This window comes from Homalodisca vitripennis, chromosome 8 (assembly GCF_021130785.1).
Source record: "Homalodisca vitripennis isolate AUS2020 chromosome 8, UT_GWSS_2.1, whole genome shotgun sequence".
In the NCBI taxonomy this organism is placed as follows: Eukaryota; Metazoa; Arthropoda; class Insecta; order Hemiptera; family Cicadellidae; genus Homalodisca; species Homalodisca vitripennis.
In genome coordinates, this window is record NC_060214.1 from 20,075,743 (window position 1) to 20,090,574 (window position 14,832).

General features: G+C 32.7%; 1 protein-coding gene across 4 annotated transcripts in view; it reads left to right on the plus strand.

Annotated features, from left to right (window-relative positions):
- Nucleotides 1-14,832, plus strand: part of LOC124367400 (centrosomal protein of 131 kDa) — a 41,944-nt gene that overhangs the window by 6,578 nt on the left and 20,534 nt on the right. For all 4 annotated transcript variants that reach the window (XM_046824187.1, XM_046824188.1, XM_046824186.1 and 1 more), the window contains 5 exons: nucleotides 2,150-2,308; nucleotides 7,416-7,500; nucleotides 7,690-7,884; nucleotides 8,776-8,981; nucleotides 12,510-12,654. In XM_046824187.1, coding sequence (XP_046680143.1) covers nucleotides 2,150-2,308; nucleotides 7,416-7,500; nucleotides 7,690-7,884; nucleotides 8,776-8,981; nucleotides 12,510-12,654 — 790 coding nt within the window. The remainder of the gene's footprint in view (nucleotides 1-2,149; nucleotides 2,309-7,415; nucleotides 7,501-7,689; nucleotides 7,885-8,775; nucleotides 8,982-12,509; nucleotides 12,655-14,832) is intronic.

Below are 14,832 nucleotides of genomic sequence, written 5' to 3' on the forward strand. Positions count from 1 at the left end.
TTTCTAAGTAACCAATATTGGGTAATAATATATATTTGTTATTATATTACATTGTTGTCCAATCATAGACTCGCTCTAAATTTGTTTTAAAAAATTAGCTCTAGTGATTCTTGACTGACCTTATTTCAACAAAAATTGTTTCTGAAGCTTGTATACATCTGGAAAAGTTCTTAAGCCAACATGATTTAGCATATTTTTTAAAATAGCAGCTTTATATGTAAATACTACAACATTACAAATAGATCTCTCCAAATTGGCGTATTATAATTTGCGTATTGTTAATTGATAATGTTCATGTTACACAACTTCTGAACCAGAAATAATATATCATTAAAAAAATACACAAACAATACAAATTACTATAACAATTTGGTTGAAACAGCACAAATATCTGGCTTAGTAATATGTTGGACAAGTTTGTGAGTCAGAGTCATATCTCCAAAAGACTTTTAAAATCTTACATTTTCGAAATAAATAAGGAAGATGTTTAGTGGATTCTGCGTTGTAATGAAATAGTGTATGATAAGTTCAAATTGCAATTCCACATATAAAGGACAGAGAATTCATTATGTGAAAACGTTACATCTGTGACTCAAATTGCAATGACATTAGTGCCAGAAATCTTATGGACTTTTACCATAGTTGTCGTCTATTTTAATGTTCCTTTGTCATGTTTTACAAACACAAGCTAACAATACAATAATCTGTTAGGATTATTTTTCCCTTAACAATGGTACTGTGTTTATTAAACATAAAGACACTAACACTTGACTACTGCATTTAATAAACCAGCTGAATCATTAGATGAATTTTAATGTCATTGTTATTTTGAGTTATGAGTTTTGATTATATAATTTAACGTTGTAAAATCTTCAACTTAGACTCTCAAGTTCAAGGTCAAGGTCAATCTTCTTTATTTACTGAAAATACTCGTACATACAATTTACCTCCCAGTGCACCTCAAGCGGCGCGTGCCGGAGTTCAGTTGAATCATATTACGCAATTATTTTTAGTGTTCATCATCCAATTTATATTCTTGTACATTTTCTCCACTTAAACCAAATTTACAAACCAGCAACAAGCAGTTTAAATTAACAAATAATATACCATAAGATTAATATAGTATAATTTAGAATAAAGCAGCAATAACAAAAATACGTAAAAAAAAATTTAATGACAAGCAGTACAAACTTACGAGCAATAATAAATAAATATATATTCTAGGTGGTAACAAGCAATATAATTTGAAATTTAATAACTAATGCATTAACATTCCAAGTGACTACAAACAATACATAAATAAATAAAAAATAAATAATGAAATGGTAACAATAATAAGTAATAAATATTGCAGTGGTAAACAATATAGTCTGACATTCTCAAATCAAATAAATAAATAACCCAAGTGGCAACAAAATTAGTATAGACAATTATATGGCTTTCAAACAGTACAATTTCATCATACATTTAAAGAAATCCTTTTGCAAAGTTGTTTACTTGCACTGTACAAAAATAATGAAATGACAATCAATAACAAATAAATATATATCCTAGGTGGTTTGAAATTTAACTGAATGTTTTAAAATTCAATAACATTTAGTAAACTATAATAACAAATAATTTAATAAACTATAATATTTAACATTTAATAACCAATAAATAAACATTCCAACTGACTACAAACAATAAATAACTAATGGAGTAATAACAATAGTATGTAATAAATATTGCAATGGTAAACAATATAGTTTGACATTCACAAACCAAATAAATAAATAGTCTAAGTTGTAACAAGCAGTATAAATAATATATATGGCTTTCATATAGTACAAATTCAACACACATTTAAACAAATTCTTTTGCAAAGTTAATAGCTTTGATTTTAACTTTTTTTGTTTTATCAAATATCACCTCATTGCCAAAAACTCTCACTAAGTTACTAAACAATTTTGGGCCAAGATAACACAACTGATGTCTACTTGATTCCTTGGTAAAAATGGTACTCGAAGTAAAACATGATTACAAGATCTGGTACTATTTGATGGTTTTAGATTGAACATAAATATTCTTGTAAACGTATATAGGAGCTTGATCATTTTACTGTGTTAGAGTAGCATCTGTCTGATGAATTGTTTGTCTGTGTGTACAGAGCCAGGAGCAGCAGGGACTCAGGGGCAGTAGGGACACCGGTCAGCTCCAGACTGGGCACTCTGCTCAACACAGATACTGCAGAACTGGCCCAGCAGGTGATGACTGTCAGTCTACAGCTAGAGGAGAGTCAGGCTCTCTGCAAGGCTCTGGAAGAGAGGTGAGAACCTTTGACCCTGTGCACTCGAAAGCAGTATTTATAATTTGTCCTGCCCGCCACCATTTTGTCGGAAGTGTGTATTAATTTTTGCTGTAATGTTATCTCAGCTGAACTGGCCAAGATATAATACGTCCATAGCTCGTAAGGCATATGTAGGCATATATAGCACCACTGGCCACTAAACATAACAGTTATTTTCTAATACTCTCTTTGTTTTATAATAAATGGTGAGTGCTAAAACCTATAGAGCAGCTTTATTTTAAAGTCATTTTTAAGTAAAACAGTAAATTTTAAATTAGCCTATAATTCTTCTCTAAACATTGACTGTACAAATAAGACAAATTACGTGTAGTGTACCTATTTACAGAAGTGATACAGAAGGGATACAAAAATAGAAAATTTTACTACAAGACATTTGCAAACTATTCTTGACTACACATAGATATGTGTTTTTAAAAGTTTTATTTTGTAAAAATATGTAGACTCAGAAAAATTTAATATAGTTCATGTCTGGGTATAACAAAACTTTAAAAGGTTACTTTATAGCATTTTATAAAGCTCTGTTTTACATATCTTTGCTAACAATATACGTATAATAGTTAAATTTCCCAAATCTCTGTATTAGAAAGATTTATTAAAGAGATTAAAATAAATTTGTATTTCTTCTTTAAACATTTTAAATTACTATGCAAATAGCTAGGAGGAAATTGAAAAATAATTCCGATCTAGAGAGGCAAAGAACACAATATGGCCGCCGAGCTGTCAATGAATGTAGTGCGGCCATCTGCACTGGCCACACGAGTTGCGAGGATAAACTAGAGCAAAACTAACGTGAGCTGTCTGCAACCTTGGCGTGGCCAATGCTGCGCTGGCCTTTCGAGTGCAAAGGGTTAATGTGGATGAAAATATCTTGGAATTACATAGTTTAATTCCAATGCTCAACAATTTTCTTTACAGCGGACCTTTTTGCTCGATTTCATTACTAGTCAGCTGTTCCAAATCGTTGAGAACAGCTGTTACACAAAAAACCAGTTGCTAACTTTGTGCACGAAAAGGCATAGATAGCAAAGCCAAATTATCACATTTGTGCATTGCTGTGAGTCTGCTGTAGCTTTTTGTGAGTTTGTTTTGGACTTCTTCATTACCAAAATATTGAGATCTCTTCAGTCATATATTGACTCCAGATTCCAGGAGTCAAGTCTATAACATATAACATATTTTAGATGTTGCTTAGTACTTAAGGTGAAATGGAGCTGAACTCGAATTCGCAATGAACCAACTGTTCCCACTCTAGCTTCATTGTGTTACTATCAAGTTGGCCAGCTTTTTTATTGACCATTTTAACTTCAATAACAGAAATAGATTTGCTTCTCTAACCTAGCAAGAGCTTCTGTTCAGTCGATTGTGAGGTAAAAATGTTTTTTTTTTGTACTTTGGCCCTTAAACTTAGCAGGAATTAATTACAAACTACCTGGAAAAAGACTTTCAGGACAATACTAGACAAATTAAAACTTTAGGGCAAAAATAGTGTACTAGATATTTTAAAACAAATTCTTTTTGAAAAATATATGTTCTTCTTGAAGTCATTCATAAAGAAAACCATAATGGCTACTTCTCACATTATCACTAGCCTAAATAGTTTATAGATACTGCTGTTAAACTATTCTCTTAAGTTGTCCATCCAAGATACTATCTGTTCTTCTTTGTAATAAAAATGTGTAATTATTACAATACAATAACTGTACATGCTTTTATCTATAAAAAAATGTAAATTGTAGACAAACAATATTTAAAACGTGTCATTTACTTAAATTATATTGAAATAAAAAATTTAATTTCCTTAAGTCACATAATATGAATAAAAACATCACTCCCTGAAGCTATCTCATGTACATAGAGTAAAAATTTCACATTTTTATGTCCAGAAGATTTTATTTGGGATTGATTACAATAATGGCCTATTATATTGCCCACTATAAATTACTATAAATTGTACAAGGAGTATTTTTTTACTTTTTATATATTCAAGGGTTATCTTAAAGAACTATGAGTTTAATGTAAAAAATATTTTCCTATTCCAAAATCATTATATTAGAAGTTTAGGTTTAGAATAACATATAAATCCTAATTTGCTTCCCTGTGAACTGTTTTATAATTTAGGACCACAACAGATTTTATATATATAAATTAATTGAATTTGATTGATTTTTATCAATTTTAAAATTAATTTAGTTTACCATATTTAATAATTACTTCTTCAGAAATGTTTGAAATAATTTGTTCCAGGATAAAATACATATCCTGCACCATATTTTATGATATGGTGTTCAAATACTGGCTAAAAATCATCAGAATTTGAATGCAGAGAGAGTGATCTTAGTAAATTCAAGTTAAATTTAAAATAATATTGCATGTTGTAATATACAATGTAATCATCATACAACCAAAGAAGGGCTATATAAGAAATAATGTGGTTTTGGTATATAAACCCAGTTTAAACTGTTATACATACAGGTTACTGTGTTTTAAATCATTCAGTAGTTCAGATGACATTATGATTACTTCACACCCGCCCTTTGCCAACCCACTCTTTTCATCCTTGTGCAATTTTATGCTAGTAAAGTGTTTTAATCTGAATACAATGGTAATATGCAGATGTGGCCGGTATTGTTAAACATCAGTACGAAGAACAAAACATGCTTCCAAAGCCTCACCCAAAGAAGTCATAACAATATTTGTAAACATGTATAATTTACTCTTCTTGAATTAATTAAACAAAGAGTAATCCCTATTCCTTTTTGTTCTTACTATAACACCCATCCATCATCTCAAAAAAAATCAAATGAAGATAGTAGCAAGAAGTAATCAGGCAGATCACCTAACATTTATCCATATAACTCATCAGGCTTGTAAATTATTGATGTGCCCATTCAAAGAGGAAGTAAACATGAACAACACTTATGTGTACTGTAAAAAATAGTTCTTCTTGGTCTCTCATTCAATGTATTCTCTTTGTCAGCATATTAGGAAGGTAAATGGTTTAAATTAATTTAAAGTACCTTCCTTTTTTTAGGAGGTTTGAATTAATAGGGCTGAGCCAGGGATTGTTACTCTGAAAACTATCTTCTAGAGTCCATTGATTGGAAAGAATCCATGAAAGTACACATATTCTACACATAGTTAGAAATTGTGTGCTGTTGAGAAGGATTGCAGTGCAGTTTAGAATGGTCACCTGAGGAAGCTTCTTCACGGAGTCTGCATGTAGAATGTGTGCTGAACACCTGCTCTTTGATTGTCCTGAAATAGCAAGGGAGCGGTACGGCCACCTTTGGTAGTTTGGACAAGGGTGGTGAATTTGTGGAACTGCTGAAACTGTTGACTGGTAGGCCTCATGGAGTGCTTCCGGGGTGTGCTAAAGGCCCTTGAAGCTTAAGTGCATGGCAGTAGACCGCCCCATAGAAGAAGAAGAAGAAGTCTATACCAAAGAAGAAGAAGTTATTAATGTTCTATACCAAATATTTGGAGGTAATGATGAGAGCAAAGCAAGTGACTATGTTACATCAGTGACACTGTAAACCATAACTCTTGGTTTTCTACCATCAATAAGGCAACTTTGAGTGTAAGATCATTGTCTAGGTAAGAAGAATTTTCTTCTCTGCTCTACTCATCCTTGCCAAGTATATTGTAATTCATCATTAATATAGGGTGATTGAAAAAGAGCTTAAGCTGACTGGTAAAATTTCTTTAAAAGTTGGCAACAATGTTTGTCCTCTTTTCTATTTCTGGAAACATTGCGATTGTTGACACACCTGGTATTTCTCCCGTTCTTGCATTCTGTATCCAACCATAGAGAATTTACTTTTGCGCAAGTAATAGTCAGAACGTTTTATCAGAGTGTACAAAGATATGCAGATACTGTCAGTGGACTTTGAGTTAATCTAGGGATTAATGAATCAACAGTTCGCAGATTCATGAAAAAGTTCTTTGAGATGGGTTCATCAGTCGACCTTAAAAGTTCTGGACATTGTTGTTCTGGCCGAACTGAGCAGAACATTGAGTTGGCTCAGTAAAAATCAACACATCGCTGTTCTCTACAATTGGGTTTAAGATGTTCTGTTCTGATGGAGTTATCTGAAGTCATTGGTTTATGCCAATAAACCTCTAAACATCAGTGACTCAAAGGTGGAAAAATCAAGGGGTTGTCAGCAAAATGGAAGTGGCACTTCACTTCTATTTGTCGTGCAGTTATAGTGAATTTCATGAACAGAGTTGTTGCATGCCAGTGCAGTAGAGAAGGCCACATGCATGATATCATTTTTCATATATGAAATTGGAAAGTTAAATGAACATGTTGATATATTTATCTGTAGTTTTTTTATTAAAATATATCTCTTAATTTGATATATCAAAACCGGCGCTCTTTTTGCATCACCATAGTTCTCAATTTTAAAATATGTTTACTAGATTTCATTAGAATTTGATAAAATAATGATTATAACACTATTTGAGATTAAATGTTTGTCTTTTTAAGGTATGTTCTCACAAGGAACACTTCTTAATGTTGGTTTGTTACTGTCAGGTTTTTATGCAAGAGATTTATCTGTTCGAAAGAATCACCAGAGTAAAGTTGTATTGGTATATGTACAAAAGCCAAATTCTCTGATCAGGTAGATATAAAAAGCCCTTACAGACCTATCACTCACAATTGTGTGGGTGTTTCTCTGCAGTATCCAGGTCCGTAAGTTATTTATAAAGAGGCTCAACCAATCATAATACATGGAACATTTTCTCGAGTAGAAAGGGGACTTGGAGTTATTAAACCCAAACTTTGTTCAAAACAAATTCTTTTTTGATCAAATATGTAATTTATTTGATACATATTGTTGAAAATAAACTAAGAAGAAGAAGAAGGTTATGAGTTTTGAAATGTTGGACTCACCCCTTTATGATAGGAGTCCAACAATGAAGAAGAGTAGTCTAGGGCTGGAGATGTGGCATGGTGTGTTAAGTATTTTTAGCCATAATTACTTTGAAATTTAATTCTATAAGAGATATTGCACCACTACGGAAAGTTTTAAGATGATGATGTGCTGCTCTCTCTGTCAAGGTACAACAAGAGTGTTGAGTTGCTGAAGCAGCAGAAGACAGAGAGTGACGAGACTGACAAGCGCCACCAGAGGTTCATCGATCAGGTGAGTGTTGGAAGTCTGTTGGTTGAAGGGACAGCAAAATACAAGTTTCTGTTCCATTATTGTTGGAAGTTAAATTTGTCTTTTCCATTGGTTGTCATTTCGTATTGATCTATGTTGGCGAATGGAAGTATCCTTTGCTCTCAGAGCAATGTCACATTGGTCTCAATATTTGGGATATTTATGTTGCAGCTTTTAAAAGAGAAACGACAATTGGCTGTTCAGTACGAGACAGCCATCAGGGAAATGGAAGCCAAACACGAGACTGCTGTGAAGGTGATCGAGGAGAGGCACAAGGTTGAGATGAAGAAGGCGCAGGAGAAGTTCAATGCAGCTGAGAAAATCAGGAGAGACAAGTGGATTGATACGAAAACAAAAAAGATCAAGGTATTGACTGTACAAAGGTTATAATTTGTAAATATTTTATATATTATACTATACAGTTAAAATATAGAATACTATGTTCTTTATGTTGTTCCACAAAAAACTTTATTTTTTATTTTAAACTCTTTATTTTAAACTTTTAAATGAATGAAAACTATTTTAAAGTTGGAGTTGTTTCGTATTGAGTACATAAAATTTTTTTAAATAAACAAAATTAAGTTATAATGTCATTTCACCTTCTGGTAGTAATGAGATGGAATATATTAAAATGATTTTTACATTGATTTATTGTTGAAGTTTATTAGATAAATATTAAATTGTATTTGTTACTTTCGAGGTAAAAAACTGTAAACAACAGATACATTTATTCTTTATTTGATACAAATGAATTATAAAGGTATCTTATAATATTAATTTATTACTTGCAACAATAACTACAACATGAGAGCGAAATACTAGAAGTATAATAACTTCATTGTATGGGAAAATCCTTACCACAACATGGAGTTGTTTATATTGAGTTAATTGGAATTATGATGAAATTACTAATTTATATATAATTTTTTTTGAGAGTAAGAAAATAAAATAAAGCAATTCAGGTTCAGAGGACTAGTGATTAGTTAGAGATTAGTTAATTGTATTATTTTCACTTTAAATAAAAACAAATACTTTAAACAGATGTGGGTGGGAAGGTGAAAGTACAGTAAGAGAAAAAGCAGGTTAAATAAAGGATTGATGCTACTCACCAAAGACCACTCACACACACACACACACACACACACACACACACACACACACACACACACACACACGCAACTTCAAACAAAGTACAGTAAAGTGTTGAATATTGCCTCCATGGTAGTAAGCAGTTCACAGTGTTGACTCTCTCGGCAGGAGTTGACAGTGCGGGGGTTGGAGCCGGAGCTTGAGCGGATGGCCACTGCGCATCAGGAGGAGCTGGCAGAGTTGCGTCGCGTGCACCAGCGCCAGCTGACAGAGGCGGAGGCAGCGTGGGCTCGGCGTACAGCAGCACTTCGGGAGCAGGAAGCTTGTGAGCGGCAAGCGGCCGTACAGCACGAGCGTGAAGCTGCACGTCACAGGTCAGTCTTCTACTTAAATAAAATGCTTAAAAAAGACATTTTTGTACACATGTATTACCAGCTGTTGACTGATTGTCTTCCAAGGATTTATAGCTGTTAATGGTGTATTGTGTGAGTGAATTTCAAGAAGTAAATGTATTAAACAATATTAATTGTATTTGAAGAATAAACAATTATATTTCACTGCCCTTCATAAACTCAAGTTGACTGCCAGAGCAATGTGTACAGCAGTTTTCATCTTCTGAAAGGTTTCATATTTATTTATACTTTCCCCTCTGTATGTAGCATAGAATATAGTATTGTAGTAATCTGAAAATCACTAAACACATCTAATTTTTAGTAGAAATATAAATTTTGGAAATTATAGCAGTAAAAAGTATTGAAATAAATGTAGTATAAATAAGTAATTAAACATAATGTATGTCTGCACAGACTAACCCGACGAGTATTTTCCAGTTCACACCACATTGGAACACCACTTACAAAATTAAATTCTTGAAATACAACATGTGTTCAATTCACAGCAAGAATTTTAAATCACCAGCTGTTACTAAACAAATAGAATATTTTGACCAAATTCAGCATACAGGAGTGGTTGGTGGACATTGATTATTTGTCTACCCTCTGAAACTGAATGGCTAAGATTTTGCTCAAGACCAGTTATACTGAAATGTGATGAAACCGCATGTAATGACATACAAAACAGGGCACTATAACTCATTGACTGGACGGTTCACAGCAAATTCCTGGGGGCAGTCTTGGAAATGTCCTCTTTCTAAATTCCTGAAGGCAGTCTTGGAAAGGTCCTCTTTCTAAATTCCTGAAGGCAGTCTTGGAAAGGTCCTCTTTCTAAATTCCTGAAGGCAGTCTTGGAAATGTCCTCTTTCTAAATTCCTGAAGGCAGTCTTGGAAAGGTCCTCTTTCTAAATTCCTGAAGGCAGTCTTGGAAAGGTCCTCTTTCTAAATTCCTGAAGGCAGTCTTGGAAAGGTCCTCTTTCTAAATTCCTGAAGGCAGTCTTGGAAAGGTCCTCTTTCTAAATTCCTGAAGGCAGTCTTGGAAATGTCCTCCTATATTCCTGGAGGCAGTCTTGGAAAGGTCCTCTTTCTAAATTCCTGGAGGCAGTTTTGGAGAGGTCCTCCTATATTCCTGGAGGCAATCTTGGAAAGGTCCTCTTTCTAAATTCCTGAAGGCAGTCTTGGAAAGGTCCTCCTATATTCCTGGAGGCAGTCTTGGAGAGGTCCTCCTATATTCCTGGAGGCAGTCTTGGAAAGGTTCTCTTTCTAAATTCCTGAAGGCAGTCTTGGAAAGGTCCTCCTATATTCCTGGATGCAGTCTTGGAAGGTCCTCCTATATTCCTGGATGCAGTCTTGGAAAGGTCCTCCTTCTAAATTCCTGGAGGCAGTCTTCGAAAGGTCCTCCTTTTATTCCCATAACCGATCTGAGGCGATCTGTTGATAATAATCGATCAGCAAAAGGAAATTTAGATACTTGTTTAACAGGCCTTTGCCTTAAATAATCTCCTAGAAATACTTTTAAAACATTAGCTCTATTCCTTCTCTGTGTGATGAACGATTATATCATCTAGACATCAATCTACCTTTGTATCCCAACAACTCGACGTTTGCAGTTAGTGATGTGCCGCTCCTGGACATCCATAAGGTTGCCAAAATTTAAGTGACACATCGGTTTTTGCTGTACCCAGTGTAGGTTCAACTGGAAGTTAAAGTAACTTTCTTAATGAATGATTAGTTATGTAATTTTATTGTTACTTCACATGCTTTTATTATATATTTTGTATAGTTATACCAATTATAATTATAATGTGAACTCTTCTACCCCTCAGTTGCTGGTTACATGGACCTTTGTAAAAGATTACAATTTTATTCATTATGAAGAAAACATAGCTTAAAATTCCAAGTAACAATCAATATTATTTTCGTATTGGCAGTAATATATATATGAATGTTTGTTTGTATGTCCTTTATAGACTCAGAAACTATCTCACTGATCATTATAACAATTTGTATGTATCCTGTATGTATTTTTCCACGTAGAAGTTTTATATGTCCACTGATGGATGTAACTCACCGCCAGGCGGCACTGCAAAATATAAAAGTTATCAAAGCGTCTGCACACTATAAACTGAATTACGTGACAGTTGCGTATATTAAATAGCCAAACATTATTTGAAGGCACTAAGTTTTGATGTATATTTGTCTTTAAAATAAATTTCTGGTTAAACTTAAGGGGTGTCAGGTGACTAAAAATTAAAAAAAATAATTTTCCAGATTATTTTTTTTTAATATTCCTGAATTATTACTGTGTATTTTACTGAAAACTTCATTCATTTATGACCATTACTTTTTTAGTTATAAATTTTTGAAGTTGCGCTTGCTCAACAAGTTTCGCTCAACAAAAACGCCTAGAGAAGTCGGTAAAGTATTCAAGAAGCGTAAAAGGATGTTTATTGGTACACCAAAATGTCATGTAGTTAGACTAGAAGAAGTGGAGGACAGTATAAACAACTCTACTTGTGAAGTTAGTCGTAGGCCCAGCATACCTAATTGTGAACCTAGTATTTCTAGCCCTACGCGTTTTTTGCGTTTTCCGGAAGTTAACATTTTTCAGCTTTAGTGTACCTTTTCTCAGGAACCACATGAGATATCTGACTGATTTTTTAAAATTTTGTTTAGCTCATTGTCCTCTTTAATTTTTACGGAGAATATTTTTGCAACTATTTTATTTTATTTTTTAGAGTATTAAAAAACTAATTTACATAAGATTAAAAAGTCAATTTTAAAAAAATCATAAAAATACCAATATTAACTTAAACAGTAAACCATCCATGTAAATGATAAAAAAAGGAGTAGGCTTTCATTTAAAATAAAAATTAGAATTATGGTATTTGTACTTATTTCAAAAAGGTACATCAAAGACAGTCAATTTAACATTGTAAGGATAGAGACACCCGACTCCCCTTAAAGCTTGAGTGTTAGACCACTTTATAAAAAAGTACATTTACGTGTACAATTGCTATAAACATATACTTTTGACAGAATTCTTGCTCATGGTAACAAGGTAAACTTTACATTGGCGTTGTAAACATTACCACTTGAACCAGAAGTGCTCATACATGGACAAAATTTACAAAAAACGTGCGAAGCTGCGGGAAACAGCTAGTTCTAAATATTTGGAGAACTGTAGTAGTAGACCTGCCCTGATAACTGACAAATGATGGGATTTTAATTATGCTTCAGTTAGGTTCATACTTCAACACTGAATGCCTATAAGATACTCAAGAGAGTTGTCACTGAAATTCTCTTAACCACATGAGTTTTGTACACAAAAATGATTGCCAGGACTGATGATGCTTCAAGCTGGCATTTCAGTGGATGTATTGAGATCCAATTCAGGTACCTAATCCTAACTTTTCTCGCCGGTCCGTTCTGCTGTATCTCACAAATGTACTTTTGTGTTATTGGTTATGTGAGAAAGTGATTTTTAACGTTTATCAATCAATTCTGTAGGCTGGAGCAGGAGCTCTGTCAGGTGGAGAAGAGCTACCAGGAGCAGAGACGTCGGTTGTTGGAAGAGGTCAGACAGGAGAAAGAGCTGTTGCAGCGTCAGAATGAACGGATCCTGGCAGAAAAACAAACCGAGTTGGCCAAACAGGTGTGTTTTTTAGATGAAAAGTGACACTAATGGACATTTACTGTTACAAAATTCCTGTCACAATCCAAATTTTTCTGAAGTATTAAACCTTTTGATTGCTAAGCAATCCATTAAATCAGCATAGTGCTCTCACCACTACTCATGCAAGGTAGGAGCATGACACACCACGTGACGCATATCAAGCTTCACTAAGGTTTCATGCACGATTCAAATCTATAGCTCATTTTATTCTCTCCTGTGGACAAATAGACAGATAGACAGCATGGTTATCATGCACCATCATAGAACTCATTCTTGTCTATGTAAAAATGAATTTTTGTACAAAATTTCTCAAGTCCATAGAGATCAAATCTTTCTAAAGATGTCTTGCCACATGATACATTTACATTTTTGTTCGGTTCTACAACACATAAGTGGGCTGTAGTCAAATCTAGTCTCTCACTTTTAACATTGATTTTTCACTCTATTTTTTTCTATTCTATGAATAAAAGTGTCACATGTTAAAATCTCATATGGTTATACTCTGTTTCTTTACAAATTTATTTGTTATGCTATTTACTAATTGCGATCATAAGATCAATGTAAAAATATTCACCAACTCCCAAACAAATTGTATGGAGTAACATGCATCATCATGGAGTGCCTGTACAGGGTGAGGCAGATCACCCGTCTGTGATGTACAGCGTCTGAACCCAGAAAACTGCCTTCGTTTCAAGAAAAAAAACCATATTCGAGCCCAAAGAATTCGGAAAGATAATTTTAAAAATCCAAAAATACTACAAAATGGCACTTTGGGGGTGAGTCATATTTGAAAGATTTTCAAATGTTAGGGTAGATCAAGCCATACCTCATTTGAAAGGTATATTCACTGATAATTTTGAAAAGTTTAAATTATTTCGCTTCTTGTATAGAGGGTGATTCTAAATGTTGAAGTTGTATGGTTTTAAATTTTTTATGACTGTACCTTATTATTAATTTTAGCAAAAATTGTTTTATCCAGCTACTCTTTTTTAAATTTGTTGCAGTTGTCACTTTTCAGCACATTTTCAATTTCTTTTAATAGTTAAAATTCAGGATATTTAAAATTTTTAAAACCTTAAAAATTCAAATAACAAGGTATGACTTTCATTACACTTATCAATGAATGAATGAATGAATGAATGTTTATTGTCATATTACATCTTACAAAGATCCAGCTATGCTGGTAAGACAGATGACATAGTCAGAAATTTCCCTTTTTTCGGTCTCCCATCGTTAGTACTAATAGATTTAACAAGATTCTAGCTAAAATGATTTTCTAACAAATAAATAAGCTCTATTATAAATAACAGTATTAACATTTTCAGCTATGAATAAATTAACTATAAACTAATTAACAGTATTAAAACCTATGTCAAACATTTATTTTGTAAAGCATTCCTGAGTGAGTCAGATAATTAAAATTGTAGTACACCATAATGTAATAACAATCATTCATTAAACTAATTAACAAATAAAACAATAAAATTAGTTAAATAATTAATGAATAAAACAATAAATTACTAAAACAATTAACAAGTAAAACAATAAAATTAATAAAACCATTAACAAATCAAACAATAAAATTGGTAACAATATAACAATATTCAAACAACAAAATGGAGATCAATTATTGAATTTTGTATTATATTAAATTAAGTTTTTTAGGAGAAAACACTTAATCTTCATAACTAGATTATTATGTTTTTGTCATTTAGAAATTCGGAAATCTTGTAATAAGCCTTTTTGACAAACATACTTTTTATTCTATCTAAGAATTCAACTTGTGGCATTTGTTTGAAATTGTTAGGCAATTTGTTGTAAAGTTTAATACCCATATAATACAAATTGTTTTCAAATATGGCTGTGGTGTGTACAGGATATATTAACAAATTGGTATTTCTAGTATTGTGTTGATGAATAGTTTTTTCTTTAGAAAACCAGTTCAAGTTTTCATGAACTTGACTCAGTACTTCATACATGTACACACAAGGGACAGTAAGAATCTTCAGTTTCTTATATTTTTCTTTACAAGAACTTCTTCTGGATGAGAATGTCATTATTCTTATAATCTTTTCTTTGGATTTTTAACACTTTTTCTGTTATCTCTACTGAGCCCCACAATGTAATTCCAAACTTCATAATTGAGTAAAAATAGCC